Source organism: Zalophus californianus, chromosome 2 (genome assembly GCF_009762305.2).
Source record: "Zalophus californianus isolate mZalCal1 chromosome 2, mZalCal1.pri.v2, whole genome shotgun sequence".
NCBI classification, from domain to species: Eukaryota; Metazoa; Chordata; class Mammalia; order Carnivora; family Otariidae; genus Zalophus; species Zalophus californianus.
This window is the reverse complement of record NC_045596.1, coordinates 103,975,415-103,990,853: the sequence shown is the minus strand read 5'-3', so window position 1 is coordinate 103,990,853 and position 15,439 is coordinate 103,975,415. Positions and strand designations below refer to the sequence as shown.

The window sequence follows — 15,439 nt, the reverse complement described above, 5'->3', positions numbered from 1 at the left end:
CAAGGCACCAGGCATTGAGTGAAGACATCTTAAACCCTCCAGACCACCCAGTGGCCAGGTAAATACCACTAAGTGATACCAGTCAATCACATGAAGCAGAAGAATCTCCCTGTTAACCCTGCCCTACAGATGAATTACATGAACTACAAAACCATGAGATATGATAAAAATATAAATAAAATTAATTAAAATTTTAGAACACTAAACAAAATTATTATTGTTTGAATTCTCATTTTAGGCATAGTTGGTTATTTAACAGTAGGTAGCCACAATAGGGCTATGTGTTAATATTACAGACTTTCTAGGAAAATTAAGCATTATATTCATTTAGTCCAAAGACTAATGTTTGATGAGAAAAACAATCAAAATTTACAAAGGAAAATGTACTGACCTGATAACTGCATTTGTTGAAGCATCAGCATCTGAGGCATTTACCAATAAAACATCTGTTCCAGTTGGTGCATCTTCAGAAATTGTGGTGAAATACATTTTACTGGCAAAAGTGGGGACATTATCATTGATGTCATCTACTATGACACTGATTGTTCCAGTTCCAGTCAGGGCAGGGGATCCTAGAAGGAAAAGAAAATCAAGTTTTTAATGTTTATAAATAACAAAGATAATAGCAAATTTAAAAAATGGCTGGTTGTAGATAGCACTACTGAAGAGACGTTAGAAAACATCTCAAAGTGAAATTTCTAAACGCTACAAGCAGTGGAGTGATTTTTAATTTTGTTACAAGAGAAGTATCAAAAACTAATGATGCACTATATGTTGGCTAACTGAACATAATAAGAAATGATTAATATGATAAAAAAGAAGGAAAATATTTTCATTTATGACCTAGTATTTCAAATCTTTCCTGGTGATACTGCACAAAAAGAGTATGTCAACCTCTTATTCTATTTCAAAGGTGCTGATTCGGCAATGCAGAACACAACAATATCATTTAAACACCACAAAAGAAGCACTGCTGGTTTCTCTGAAATTCCATTAAAATAGCTCAGTCTAGATTTGGAGAATATCCATGGGCACTGAATAGCAGGCCAACTGACAAAAAGCTAAATTCCTAGTCGTGACTATCAATGTTAATATAAAAAATTTGGGTTTCTAAGTCTTTAGATCCCCTTTTCTGTACTAATATTTGTTTGTAAAGGGAAAAGATAAAGCTTCAAGTGATGTCTCAAAACCGCAATCTTCCACTTGCTGGAAATAACATGTCAATGAGTTGACTTAGAATTACTTTTGTTACATTTATTTACTATTTAATATAAATGTGAAACAATTCTTTTTTATTTCTTGTTCCAGTTCTGTTATCAGCATATAATGAAAAGCCAACATTTAACAAAACCTTGGCGTACATTGCCTGTGCTACGTGAAGTTAACAGACTCTTTGTGGTGACGATCAGATGCCGTATTTGGTTAGATTCTGTAGGTTGTCCCACAACTAAAAGTCAAATCAACTGCCTTTAGATGCATTTTCAAAATCATTTTTCAAATTTTAATATCTCTAAATAGAAACAATAGAGCTCTGTTTAATTGTGTTTATCTAAAATAAAACAAAGCCCTGAATCCTCTCCTTTTCTGTTTAAAATATTAAAACTTTTTCCCATGAAAATTATTTCTTCTTATATGAAGTTTAAGTTCTACTTATTTCTAGCACTCAAAACTTTTATAAAAAAGCCATCCATTCACTGACTCATTCATTTCTCTGTAAAATGTTTATGGTCTGACCTTTTACTCTCACAGAATGGTGTTGCGAATGACAACCTTCTATATTCTTTTTTCTAGTAATCTTGTGATTTGCTGATATTTCCTTTACTACTATTTAAACTTTTTCTATGTTCTTAGATTGTACTTACTGATGGCCTGATACCAAGCAGCTTGTATGCTCAAACATATAGGAACCAAAATCAGCAGACTAGGAAATTATGGACCCCAGTGGGTTTGGTAATCTGTTATTTTTGTGCTCTATACAAGGAAGCTCAGACTATGTTAGATGAAAATGTGCATGACCAGTTGAGCTGGGCACTGTAATGAAGCATGATCAATCCCAGAAACCTATGCAATTAAATTTAGGCTACATGGTGATAATTATGGCCATATATATCTTTCTCGGTAAGATATTTTACATTAAGCATTCTATTTACACTAGCATATTTTTAAATTCATGACTGCCAAAGTCTTATCTTTTACTTCATTTTATTATTATTTATTTATTTTTATTTTTTTATTTATTTATTTTTGAGAGAGAGAGTGAGAGAGAGTGCACATGTGGTGAGGGAGGGGCAGAGGGAAGGGAAGAGAGAGAATCCTAAGCAGGCTCCCTGAAGAGCACAGAGCACAATGCAGGGCTTGATCTCACAACCCCAAGATCATGATCCAAGCCAAAATCAAGAGTCAGAAACTTAACTAATTCAGCCAGGCGTCGTAAGTCTTACCTTTCAGATGTTTGATTTTATACTAAAGGAAAGAAAATTAGTCCTCACTATTGCTTATATGTATAATTAACTACAAACTTACTAAAATAGTATAATTGCCTTTTCACTAGTCACTTAGTGTAAATAATGATAAAATGATTTCACAAATATCTCACACACAAAATAGATTTGGAGGTATTATAAACACTGGAGAAGCACATCAAAATAAGACTTTAAAAATTCCACTCAACACATTAATAATGATTATACAAAGTGCTTATTGAGTCCTTAGGTATGCAAGTACTATTTTAAGAAGTTGACGTAGATTATCTTGTCTAATCCTCACCAGTTAGTACTTCTGCTCTCTCCATCTTATGTTTAAGCTGATGATTAGGTTAAATGACTTTTTCAAAGCCATAGATATAGTGAGGAAGCTGGAATTTAATCCACGTGACTTGGATGTGAAGATGTTTGCCACTGGCAAAAAGCTGGAAGTGTTGTTACTATCTGGACAGGTGCCACTCAGTGAGATGTGCTCGGACTTTGGACAATCTGGGCCCAGAGAACAACACAAAGACACGAGTTGGAGGAAAAGGCCCATCTGTGAGGGACCTTAGTTATTTGCCAGTTGATGTTTGTGGGGCATTTCGAGACAACAATCTTGTCAGAGATTTTGAATTTCTTTTTTTTTATTATGTTATGTTAGTCATCATACAATACATCATTACTTTGTTGTTGTTGTTGTTGTTGTTGTTCTTTATGCCACTGATTTTTTTTATGTTATGTTAATCACCATACATTACATCATTAGTTTTTGATGTACTGTTCCATGATTCATTGTTTGCGTATAACACCCAGTGCTCCATGCAGTACGTGCCCTCTTTAATACCCATCACCAGGCTGACCTATCACCCCACCGACCTCCCCTCTAGAACCTTCAGTTTGTTTCTCAGAGTCCATAGGCTCTTATGGTTCGTCTCCCCCTCCGATTTCCCCCCTTCATTTTATTTTTTTTATTTTAATTATGTTATTATGTTTATCACCATACATTACATCATTAGTTTTTGATGTACTATTCCATGATTCATTTGCGTATAACACCCAGTGTCCCATTCAGTACGTGCCCTCCTTAATACCCATCACCAGGCTAACCCATCCCCCCACCCGCCCCCACTCTAGAAACCTCAGTTTGTTTCTCAGAGTCCGTAGTCTCTCATGGTTCGTAGAGACTTAGAATCTCTCACAAGAGTCATATTAAAGCTAATTAAATATCTTCAGGGTATTATTGATGACCAATGTTTGGCCTAAATCTCTTATGTGTGTTTAATTATATATAATTTGGTGAAATGGAAGTTAAATATCTGCATCATGTTAGTATCTCTTCCACTGGTTGCACTGAAAAAATGTAAGTAGAGGATATCTGTGCTTTAACGTGGGCGAAAGAGGCTGCCATGGGAAGATGAGTGTGTATTCTATGATGAATTGAGAGAGGGAATAACTAAATCAATGTCCTAGAAGCAAAGGATAGGAGATGGAAGGCTCTTTCATATCTTCTACTGACATTGAACTCTACTCACTAAGTTTCAGTCTGTTTTTCTGTAAAATGGGAATAATAAGCATAGAACCTACCCCAAAGAAGTATTGAGGGAAATGTAACATGCTTAGCATAGTGACTGGCACATGGTTAAAATGCATTCTTTATTACTCCTTTTTCTTGTACTTGCTTTAGAAACAAGAAAAATTAAAAACTGACATATACAAGGTTAATTTTTAAATCTTATAGATTTCAATATCATAATTCCCAGGATTTTTGTTCCCCAACAAAACTTCTGAGTCAGTTATATAATAATATTATTTAGGAAAATATTTGAGCCATCCTTTCCTCTTAACGATTCTTTTGTAGTGTAACAATATGAGACACTTAGCTTTCAAAACTTTCATAGTTTTGTGGAGGACATGTTGCTTGAAAATTTAAAAATAAAAAATTTGATAATTTACAGTGAGAGTTTAAGGAAGACCCACATATTTCTGGTATGCACATTGCTCTCTAATCAACAATATATACTTAAACTTGTTAAGAAATAACCCAGTAACTGCCAATCAAAGGTTTTGTCTTTGGTATTCTAAAGTGTCTGATGACACACATATGGAAAACCACATAAAATGATGACTAACTCATTTGGTCAGGAACATGTGATTTCTTCCTTTGTCTATAAACTACATAAATATTGTTGCTGATGTGTTTTCTGAATTAGTAAGCAAAAAGAGAAAAAAAACATTGTTTATGCAAGAAAATGTTCAGCAAGTTCAATCTCACTGTCTTCTTACGTGAGAAGTTCTAATTTTCCAAAAGATTTTAAAAGCACACCAGTGACAACAGATGGTCCTGGCTTGAGAAGCAGCCACATAGATGGTTAAATTTGGTTAGATTCTGTGGGTTGTCCCACAACTAAAAGTCAAATCAACTGCCCTTAGATGCATTTTCAAAATCATTTTTCAAATTTTAATTTCTCTAAATAGAAACAATAGAGATCATATCAACATGGGGACTCTTCTCAAGCAAAGAATGATCCCCAAATTCCCCTACTCTCCCCTTAGTAGCTGCCACAACTCACTTTATAAGTACTTAGGGTTCTCTTCCTATTTTCTTCATGAATTGATAGAGTGAACCACAATTTCTCCAGTGGTCTCCCTTTCTTGTTGCCCCAAAGGATGTGCAAGCAGGTCTTACCTACTTTTTTCAATTTTACGAGGAAACCTTACAAACACATTGTTCTAACTTTCTAAGTCTTTTACTGAGATTTAACTAACCCTAAATTTGAATGCTGCCTCCAATATATTTTACTTTTGTTTTTGGGAATGGGGCCTACCACCATACACCCAGATCCTGCCTCATTCTTTTCTACTGATAGTGTGAGCTCTGGAAGCCACTGCCTCTCAACCTTAAGCAGGAAGACGAAATCAAGAGAGAAATATGGAATCCCCTCTGATTTCAAATAAGTTTCATTTCTACATCACTCATCTCAGATGAAAGACACAGGTTCCCTAGTCATTGGCCCACACAAATCTTAGCATGTCCTCTTACCTGCTAATTGAATAATGAAGTCATGTTTTCATTGTTGCTTTTCTATGTTTGCTTGTTTTTATACTCTACCTCTTAACTGTGTGAAGAAGTGGTCTAGAGTCTTTATGTTCCTGTTTCCTAACATCTTTTTGTTATACTCCTTGTGAAGTGTTACACAATGTTTACTATTACTTTATCTTTAGTCCAGAAATTTCTGTTGACTCCAGGCTGGTACATGCAATTGACTACCTGTTGTCACCTCTTGCAAGTTGCCAAAAAAGCCTCAACATTCCTATGTCAAAAAATGAAATATCAATTATTCTGTGTAAACTTAGCCTATATTTTTATCTATAAATGGAAATATAAATGTATATATACATGTATTTGTATATACATATTTGTATATACATATGTATATTCAAGTAAGTTGAACACTTACTTGAAATCAGATATATATAGTGTGTGTATATATATATATATATATATATATGGATCTTTTATATGTATTACTCTAATATACAGATTCCATGACGTAGGTATTGTTTAATTTTTTTGATGAAAAATTAGACTCAAAGAATTTAAGCAATTTATTAACATTCAGCCGTAATGAAAAGAGAAAGCCAATTTTGAACTCTTAAAAAAATCTTTTTTTAGTTCATTGGGCTCAGATAAAACTATGCCATTCTTATTACAGATGTTTCAGTTTGTATTATTATTATTACTATCAATGTACTTCTGCTATACCCTCTATTAAGTTATAAGCTAATTGAGAGCAGGATAATTTTATTTAATTCATCTTTATATAAACCCATAATGCATACCATTAGGCCGTGTCCTCATTCTGTAGTCTTTTCCTTTGATTCTTTATATGAAAATCTGGTCTAGTGACTGGCTGAAAGTTCAAAGAGCTGAATACTTCGAGAAATATACATCTGGGAATATAGGCCTTAGCCTAAGGCTGGGGTCAGAGAACAAGACTGCAGACAAAGGTCAAAGTTTTGGAGATAGTCTACTACTTATAAACAGAGGGTCCCAATTAATCCTGAGTCCCAGGAGAAGAATCAGGATACTAGGGGCCAATGTTTAGTTTGAATACATCTGATAATGATGAATTATATAGGCAGTGGCGTAATAGTGCAAGATTTTTCAATTTCATCTGGGATTGATTTATGAAAAACAGATGCAATCAGAAAGAAGAGGCAGGATGTAATGACACAGACTCCTGGTGGCTGATGAAGGGCCAATGAAAAGGCTTGAAGATACAAATGAAATAAAAAGTTAAGGTCTCAGGAATTTATAACTGTGAAGGCTAGGAGGTGCGGTGGACATTTCAAATATAATTATAAGTCAGAAGATAACTTCAAATTTCATTTTGTAAAATTTTATGTATTGTATATATACACATTCATGTGCATACATATGTATATATGCATATACATATACATATAAATGTAAAATAAACATGAATAAATTGATAGAAACCTGGAATTTTTAAAGCAAATAGCAAACAATGCCCATGATTCTGAAAAACATTCTTAAAAGTGTGTGAAAATAAATTACATACACGGAGAAAGAATATTCACAGCTTAATCTTCTGAAAATCCATGCTACTGTGGGTAGTTCCATGCTTTGTCTGAGTCATACTCTATATTTTTGAATTTGGGAAATTATTAAGTAAGTTAAGTAAGTATTAAGCCTTTTAACACTGGTGGCTTAATAAGCTCAAATATATCAAGATAAAGTTCAAGGGAATTTACAATAAGATGTTAAAAAGAAAAAAGTTTCAGACGACTGTTCTATCAGAAAATACATCTTTAGTAAGTGTAATAAATGAATCTAAATGAGTAATTAAAGTTCAAACTTCAGGCAGATTACATTTTTTACGTTAGCCCTTATAAATTAAATGTAATTTCATGAAACATGAAAAACTTCCGCAGAAATAAAAATTTTTGCCTAACTGAAATCTGTTGCTTTGCTACAAAGCCGATTTCATTCTTGACATCAAACATTTGGTGAATGGGTCCTCTGACTGGGTGTGTGTTTGTTGTAGTAAAGTATTAGCTTCTTTTTTTCTTTCCCAGGAAGTAAACACGGTTTTCTCACCATTCATAAGCCATCCACTGAAAATGTACTGAATTTCAGCCATTCTGTATCAACATTGGAACTTTTGTGGTTAGATTTAAATTTGAATTCAGCAAATGTATAAAGCAAATAAGTATGGAACATTTAAATATGACCGGAAGTTTAATATTTTAGAAATTACATTTTATAATGAAATTTATTACTGCTAATTAGTTCTACAAATATATTTATATCAGTTAGGTATATATATGCTTAGATAACACCTGATTTTTAAATTATCTCTGCAGGAATCTTTATCAAAAACACTATATTTTGGGGCGCCTGTGTGGCTCAGTCAGTTAAGTGTCTGCCTTCAGGTCTGGTTATGATCCCAGGGTCCTGGGATCAAGCCCCGCATCAGGTTCCCTGCTCCACAGGGAGCCTGCTTCTCCCTCTGCCTACCATTCTGCCCACTTGTGCTCTCTCGCTCTGTCAAATAAATCAATAAAATCTTTAAAAACAAGACAAAACAAACAAACAAAACACTATAGTTCCTTGATAAATTCTTATACTAAATAGAGGTGATAAGTAAAATTAAGGCAACTATTTACTAATGTTATGAAAATGACATGGAAAAGTTGTACAACCATGTGAATGTACTTAATGCTGTCAAACTGTACACTTAAAAATAATTAAAATGGTAATTATGTTATATATATATATTTCGCCACAATTTAAAAATTTTATAAAGTCATACATAATGTTAATAAAATATTTTATCCTGCACAAAAAGTAGGTTAGAGGAATTACTTTTTAGAGGATATTAAAAAAAATCCTCAATGCCTGTTAAAACTCTGAAACACCAAAGGCTGCCTTCAAAGGCTAAACCCAACTTTCCTCCTGCCTACTTAGTGAAAATATTGAATTACATATTTATGAAATAATTATAAAAATAGGCTACAAAATGATTATGTTTTAACAGGATAAAATTAAAGGACTTTTGAAAAGAAAAACAACCCAACAATGAGATCAACTTAGTTTTTATGATACTTAATGTTTATCTTTTAAGTAACATACACATTTTCCTTTCCATTGCAAATAGTTTATTTCCATTTCAACGTTGGGTCCTTTGTCTACTTATATTTATGGCTTATATGAGTAAATAAAGTGTAGACTGAAATTATTTTATTAAATTTTAATTCTATGCAACATAATGACAATTCCAGCTCTTATTTAACAGAATTTTGGAGGTTAAATCATCTGTTTTTGTATTTGTATCTTATGACTATATAAATGAAATTCTACATAGGAAAAATTTTTCCTACTAAAGAGTAGTTGATTTAAAGAAAAGTATATAAATAAATAATTTATAATAATACTTATGTCACTAACAGATATGGTACAAAGTCTTACTAGAAATAAGTGGAAGTAAAATAATCATCAGTTATCAACCTTGGAAATAAAATTCTCATCTAGGACAAATATTTTGTTAAAGTAACCTTATTTGGCCCAAGATGGAGTCGTTCATGCTAAGCCTCCCATCAGCAAACCAGAACTTAACTAAGTTTCTGTGTTTGGGGGTTCTCCCAGAAACAGAGGCCTAGGTCAACCAACCAGCCCTTGCCTCTTCAGCACAAATTACCTCAACTGACTCCAAATCTTCCTCATGTGGCATATAGGGAAAGTAACCTCGCTTTAATCAGTCAGCAAATGCCCAGTATAATGTCCTTGTTCCTGCTCACCTCATCTATATGAATATCTTGCCTTGTACAGCTCTGCGAAGGTTCCTTCTATTAGATTGGATACTGCTTGATTTCATGAGTTGCTGAATAAAAGCTTACTAGATCAGTAAATTGTTTGTGGAAAGATTTTCCTTCAACGACTCAGATGGAAAAAACCCAAAATTGCCTTAGACTCAATAATAGAAGTAAGTTCAATGCAATTAATTTTTAGTAATTGAAGATAATCCTGGTTCCATCTGATTTATGGAATCACTGGTGCCTTATGGAAAGTTTTCAAGCAATTTTCATTATTAAAAATGTTCATCATAACAGGCAAGGCAAGCTCTTCTCCAACATTTTCCCACAAATAATGCTGACAAAATGCCATCTTTCTAGAACATTTAAAAAAACAACTATCTTCAGATGTAATATGTCATATTCCATATTTCTGAGCTCTCTTTTGATTATAGAGTCATTTGTAATGTAATGACTGTCTCAACTAAACAACGTGACAGATAGCATTAATTCAAATGTCATCATATCTTCACCAAGAAAATAAAGCATGGTGATTAGCCCTTTCAGCTTTCAGAATCAACTTTTGCAAAAGCATCATGTTTCCCCTCCATTAAAAAGTAATTTTCTACCCCTGCATAAGAATGAAGTTTAGTCCTTCTTTCAGTCAGATGATAAATGCCCTTAATTAGAAATGCTAATAACTGAACTTTTCCCCTCAGACCTATTAGTTATGCTGACACATAGACGCTTCATAACTAAACTTTTTGGCCAAATCTATATCCAGAATATCTCTATATCCCTTTTATATATTAGACTAAGAACAGATAAAGAATAATGTATTTAATTTGTGCACTGATTAATTTCCCACCCCCAAATTAAATGCAAACATGAGCACACAGCCCAACTGAATCATTGTATGTACATGTATGTGTGTATCATACATATTGTATATTCTTAGTAAAATATATAACATTTGTTTTGCACTTTATAAAAGCTTTAGATACACATTTCCCGATTTGAAGACAATACCAATCCTTTGATTTCAAATTTATGAATATTCTTATCTTGCAAGCTGTTTTAATGGCTGAAAACCACAAGTTGTTTTTTTTAATAAATCAATGTTTTTTTAATATAAAAATAACATTTAATCCAGAGAGAAGAAATTCTTATGAACATGATCTATACAAAACATATCACAAGTAGATAAGTTAATATGTGGGAAGCAGTGAGAAATGGTCAAGAAATGTTCTCCTTACCCAGGTTTACCAGTTTTGAATCCTGTTTTCAATGAAAAACAGCTGCATGCTTAAGCCAAGTTGCTTACCTTCTCTGATACTCAGGGGTTTTGTTTTTCTTTTAATACATAAAATTGGAATAAAAGTATCTAATTTACAGGGCTGTGATGAGATTAAATGAGACGATATAGTACAAATTCTGGCACATACAAGCACTCAGTATGTACAGAATGGAGAGCATCTAAAGTTTATGACTTCATGTTGTCTCTACCCCAGTGTCTTCCATGAGAACTAAACTTCTATATCTATCTACCTGACATCTCCACTGTTTATCTCATATCTAAAATATTCTATATCCAAAAAATAATTCTTGATAATTTATCCTAAAATTCTTTCTCCCCATCTCCAAATTTCCAAGGCAAATATTCTAGGACTCCTGTTTGACTCATCTCTTTTCCTAACTTCCCACACCTCCAATCTGATTATCAAGTCCCACTGGCTCAATCTTTAAAATGGATAAGAAATTTTGTTCCTTCACCCCACCTCCACACTGTCACCTAATTTCAAACTCTATCTCAGGGATTGCCGTCATGGTCTTTTAAACACCATCTCTACTTCTGCTCTTGTTCTTCATCACTACCACAAAGCCAGATCTCTTCTCCACAAAACCGGATCTTTCCAAAGCCCCCTGTCACTCCCTGTCCAAAACCCTAACAAGGCTTCACCTTTCTCTTTGAACAAAATTAAAGTTCTTTACCCCACCCTAAAATGTTTATGTGATCTAGCTTCTACCTACCTCATCCTCCATGACAGAATTTCTCTTTTTCACTGGAGTCCAGCCCTTCAGGACCTTCTGCTGTTCTTTGGGTGTAGTTAACTTGATCCCTGCCTCAGGGCTGTTTTCATCTGCAAGCAACATTATTTACCTAGATCCTCACATTTCTCTTTCCGGACTATATGATCAAAAACCATACCTCCAGTTCCTCACTCTCTTGCCACTTAACCTGCTCTATTTAACTTCATAGCATCTCATATCACTCCTGGTCTATGTATTATATTTTGTTTTTTGTCTGTCTTTGAGAACAGAAATTTTCACTTTTCACCATTCACCAGTATGTAGAAGAGCTGAAAGAGACTGCTGCACAAATATTTTCTGACAAAACAGTATCAAGATATTTGTCACACATTAATGTAGCCCATAAAAGCGTAAGTGTCTCATTGTACTCAGAATTCACTTCTAAGGTCTATTAAATCAGCTTCATGGTTTGGTTTTAATAAATGCAAAATAACAACTGGCAGGAGTAATTGGTAATATTATCATCTTCTACCTGGAAAGCCTAATTAATTTTTTTATATCTTCTCCTACTTAGCAATTTAATTTGAACAATGGCTAAATTTAAGCCTATTTTCAAAAGATCAATATTGAAATTACTGATTCTAATTACTTTGACTTCACTTAAACATATTTTGAAACATTAATTTATTTGGGAAAAAATAACAGTTAAACGTTTTATGCATCAGGAGGATACAATGAACAGCATATAAGAAGAGAAGCTTTCTTAAAATTGTGTTTCTGGAAATCTATGTTATGCAGAGAGTCAGCAGATCCTGCTTCATAAATACAGTAGACGTGAGAAAGAACTCAGTTGAAAGGCAGAAATCCTTGATATTGTTCTTGACTTTGTCACTCTTGGTCTTCAAGCTCTGGCAAACTGCCTATTTTTCCAGGCCTCACTTTTCTTATCTCAAATATAAAGAAAATGGACTGGCTCATCTCCAAGAAGGCTTCTGGCTATAAAACTATCATTTTAAGTCAGGTTTCTCTAATTTGGAAGTTTTTCATAGATAGTTCTCTTTCAAAATCCTTCCAATTTATACACTGATTGTAACTAATATTCCCCTATTGTCATATCACCTTGTTTTACTGCTTTCTCACATACTAATGCAGTTCCCTGAAAGAGTAGTGCAGATATTAGTGATTCACAGATTCTAAATTTACTGGTGAGGGCAGAAGATCATCTTGAATTTAAAAAAAATATGTACAAAGAGATCTGGAAAAATTACTTGTATAGATGTTTATCTATTGGGATGGTATATCTAAACACCAAAATTTCTATAACGAAACTCAAAACAAGTGAATCTTTTCATATTACATGTATGTGAAGAGTCATAGGCCCTTATTATTAAGCCATATGAAGCTAAATACCATATGTATGATATAGTTTTTATAGCTAAAAAGGTGGTTTGGGTATTTGAGAGATATGGAAGGCTCACACTTTTTTGCTTTGGGAAGCCCACATACAAAAGAATTGCCAAATGGTAACACTTCAAAAGCACATGATTTCTTCTTTGCAGATTTTGAATTAGTGAATCAAATTAAGACAAGGTAGGTGGCATAGCACAGAGTAGGACAAGTCCTACCTAGAAGCATCTAACAGATAACAGAATTGAATAAGATCCAGAGGGTTCAAGGGAAACTCATAAGAACATAACTCAAACACTATTTTAAGCATTTGAAACTGAATTAAAGCCATAAAATGCTTCAGTGGGTCCTTACATATGACTGCAATTTATCACATCACACTAAACACTCCAGAGCCTTAAACACTTGTGCTGTTTTTCAAAGAAGAGGTCAATTTGAATGACCACAACCAACATAGCAAAAACTTCTGGAATTTCAGCCATGAGTTTAAAAAGACTGGCACTTTTCCTTTTTGGTAGGTCCTTTGAAAAAATCTGCAAGTGATAAATATACAATAAACTAAAAGTATGGTAAATAAATATGAAATAACAGTTGTATATTAAAATAACAGGGGGGTGATTAATTGGTTACTAATTATCATCATTTTTCACCCATTAAATCAGTTTTTCATTCAAAAGATTTTATTAAGCACCTGTTATGTCACAGGTTCTGTTCTGGGTGGTTCTGGCAATTCATTTTTTAACAAGACTTAGGAAATTTCCATTCTACTGGAAGAAGGATAGCTATTGATGGGGTAAACAAAATGTACATACTCATGTATCATTTATAAGCATATAGTTTCAGATAAAAATTAATGTTAAGACAAAATCACAACAAGGTAGGGCGCCTGGGTGGCTCATATGGTTAAGCGTCTGCCTTCGGCTCAGGTCATGATCCCGGGGTCCTGGGATCGAGTCCCACATCGGGCTCCCTGCTCAGGGGAGAGCCTGCTTCTCCCTCTCCTTCTGCCTGCCTCTCTGCCTACTTGTGCTCTCTCTCTCTCTCTCTGTCAAATAAATAAATAAAATCTTTAAAAAAAATCACAACAAGGTAAAATGATAGTGACACTGGAGAGAGGGGATTACATTAGATTGGTGGTCAGATAAATTGTTTCTGAGAAGTTGACATCTCACCTAGATATAACAACAAAATGACCAAGACATGATGTGTCTGACCATTAAAAAAAAAAAAAAAAAAAAAAAAGCCAGCTATAGAGTAGAACACTCCAGATAAAGAGAAGCACATAGGCACAGGGGAAAGGGCAGGACAAGGTTGGCATTTTTAAATTAAAAGAGGCCAGATTAACTGGCATTAGCAATTTGCAATAAAAGTTTGACAAGTACTCTCCAGAAGCAAGCCACCGGACCGGTAGCATTTGTGAATTTTGGTGTGGCAAATACTTCCACACTGGCCGATTTCAATCCATCAACCTGATGACACTGAATGCAGAGCTGAGAGGTGACCATGGCTGAGCCTGCCCAGTGCTCGAGGGAAGGAGCCTGATGAAGGTGGCAGTGGGTGGAGAGAGAGGAGATCAGATAGGTGGACAGAGGCTGGGTCATTTAATGCCATGTGTCAATGGTGAGAAATTCAGGCTTTATTCTTAGAAACCACTGAAGGGTTTTTAAGCAAGCGATGGGGCATGATGATCTAACTTATAGTTTCAAAGTTCATGAGCTGCTTGTTGGAGAATGTACTCTGGGGAGAAAAGTTAGGCAGTTAAGGAGCTATTATATTAGCCCTGGCTTAGACCAAAGTGGTGGTAGTAGAAATGAAGAAAAGTGGATAAATTTAGGACATTTTGGATATTTCTTTTAAGGCAGAGTCTACTTGTCAAGGGACTTGTTCAATGTGGGGTACAGAGAAAGAGGAACAAAGGATAATAACAACAATTGGGAAATTGTGGACACAGAGCAATTTATGGAGGATAGGGAGTGGTTGGAGTCAAAAAGTTTTATTTGGCCTTTACTGAGCTTGAGATGTTCAGCAAACATGCTGACTAATATTAAAAGCTAAAGTAAGTCATTCTCTTATTTATTTGTGCCAATAAGCTTTTCGTGTAGAAATTAGTATATTCATTTTAACAATATGAACATGAAGGTAAACTTATGCAAGATTATGTAGCTAGGAAATGGCAGAGGTGAGATTTGAGCCTCAGTTTAACTACAAAGCTATGTATTTACCTCAGGATATACTTCCATGTTGCAAATTAATTCTCTGATCTAATGTTTTAAGTGTATTGCTCTAGGTTCCCTGATAATCCTATGCAACTTACTATATTAAAATCATATTATTTTATTTATTGCACATATAAGACAATGATAAGGAAAACTCTCCTAAGGAAGGCTACTTGAGAATAGAATGCCAAACCATGTGAAGGGCACTAACTGCTTTGAAGTCAGCTGCCCTCTTAGAAGGAGCCACATAGTGATGAGTTCTCTGAAGGACCTTCATTACTGTGCCAAGTTGAAACTTTAGCTTCAAAAACTTTGTACTTGAGAGATGCCTGGGTGGCTCAGTCAGTTAAGTGTCTGCCTTCAGGTCAGGTCATGATCCCAGGGTCCTGGGATCGAGTCCTGCATCAGGCTCTCTGCTCAGGAAGGAGTCAGCTTCTCCCTCTGCCTCAGCCTCTCCCCTCTGCTCCTACTCTCTCTCTCTCTCTCAAACAAATAAAATCTTTA

General features: G+C 34.4%; 1 protein-coding gene across 1 annotated transcript in view; it reads right to left on the bottom strand.

Moving 5' to 3' along the window:
* FAT4 (FAT atypical cadherin 4) overlaps positions 1-15,439 on the bottom strand; it is a 173,686-nt gene that overhangs the window by 52,715 nt on the left and 105,532 nt on the right. The window contains exon 7 of the mRNA XM_027599231.2: positions 392-572. Within this exon, the coding sequence (XP_027455032.1) occupies positions 392-572 (181 nt within the window). The remainder of the gene's footprint in view (positions 1-391; positions 573-15,439) is intronic.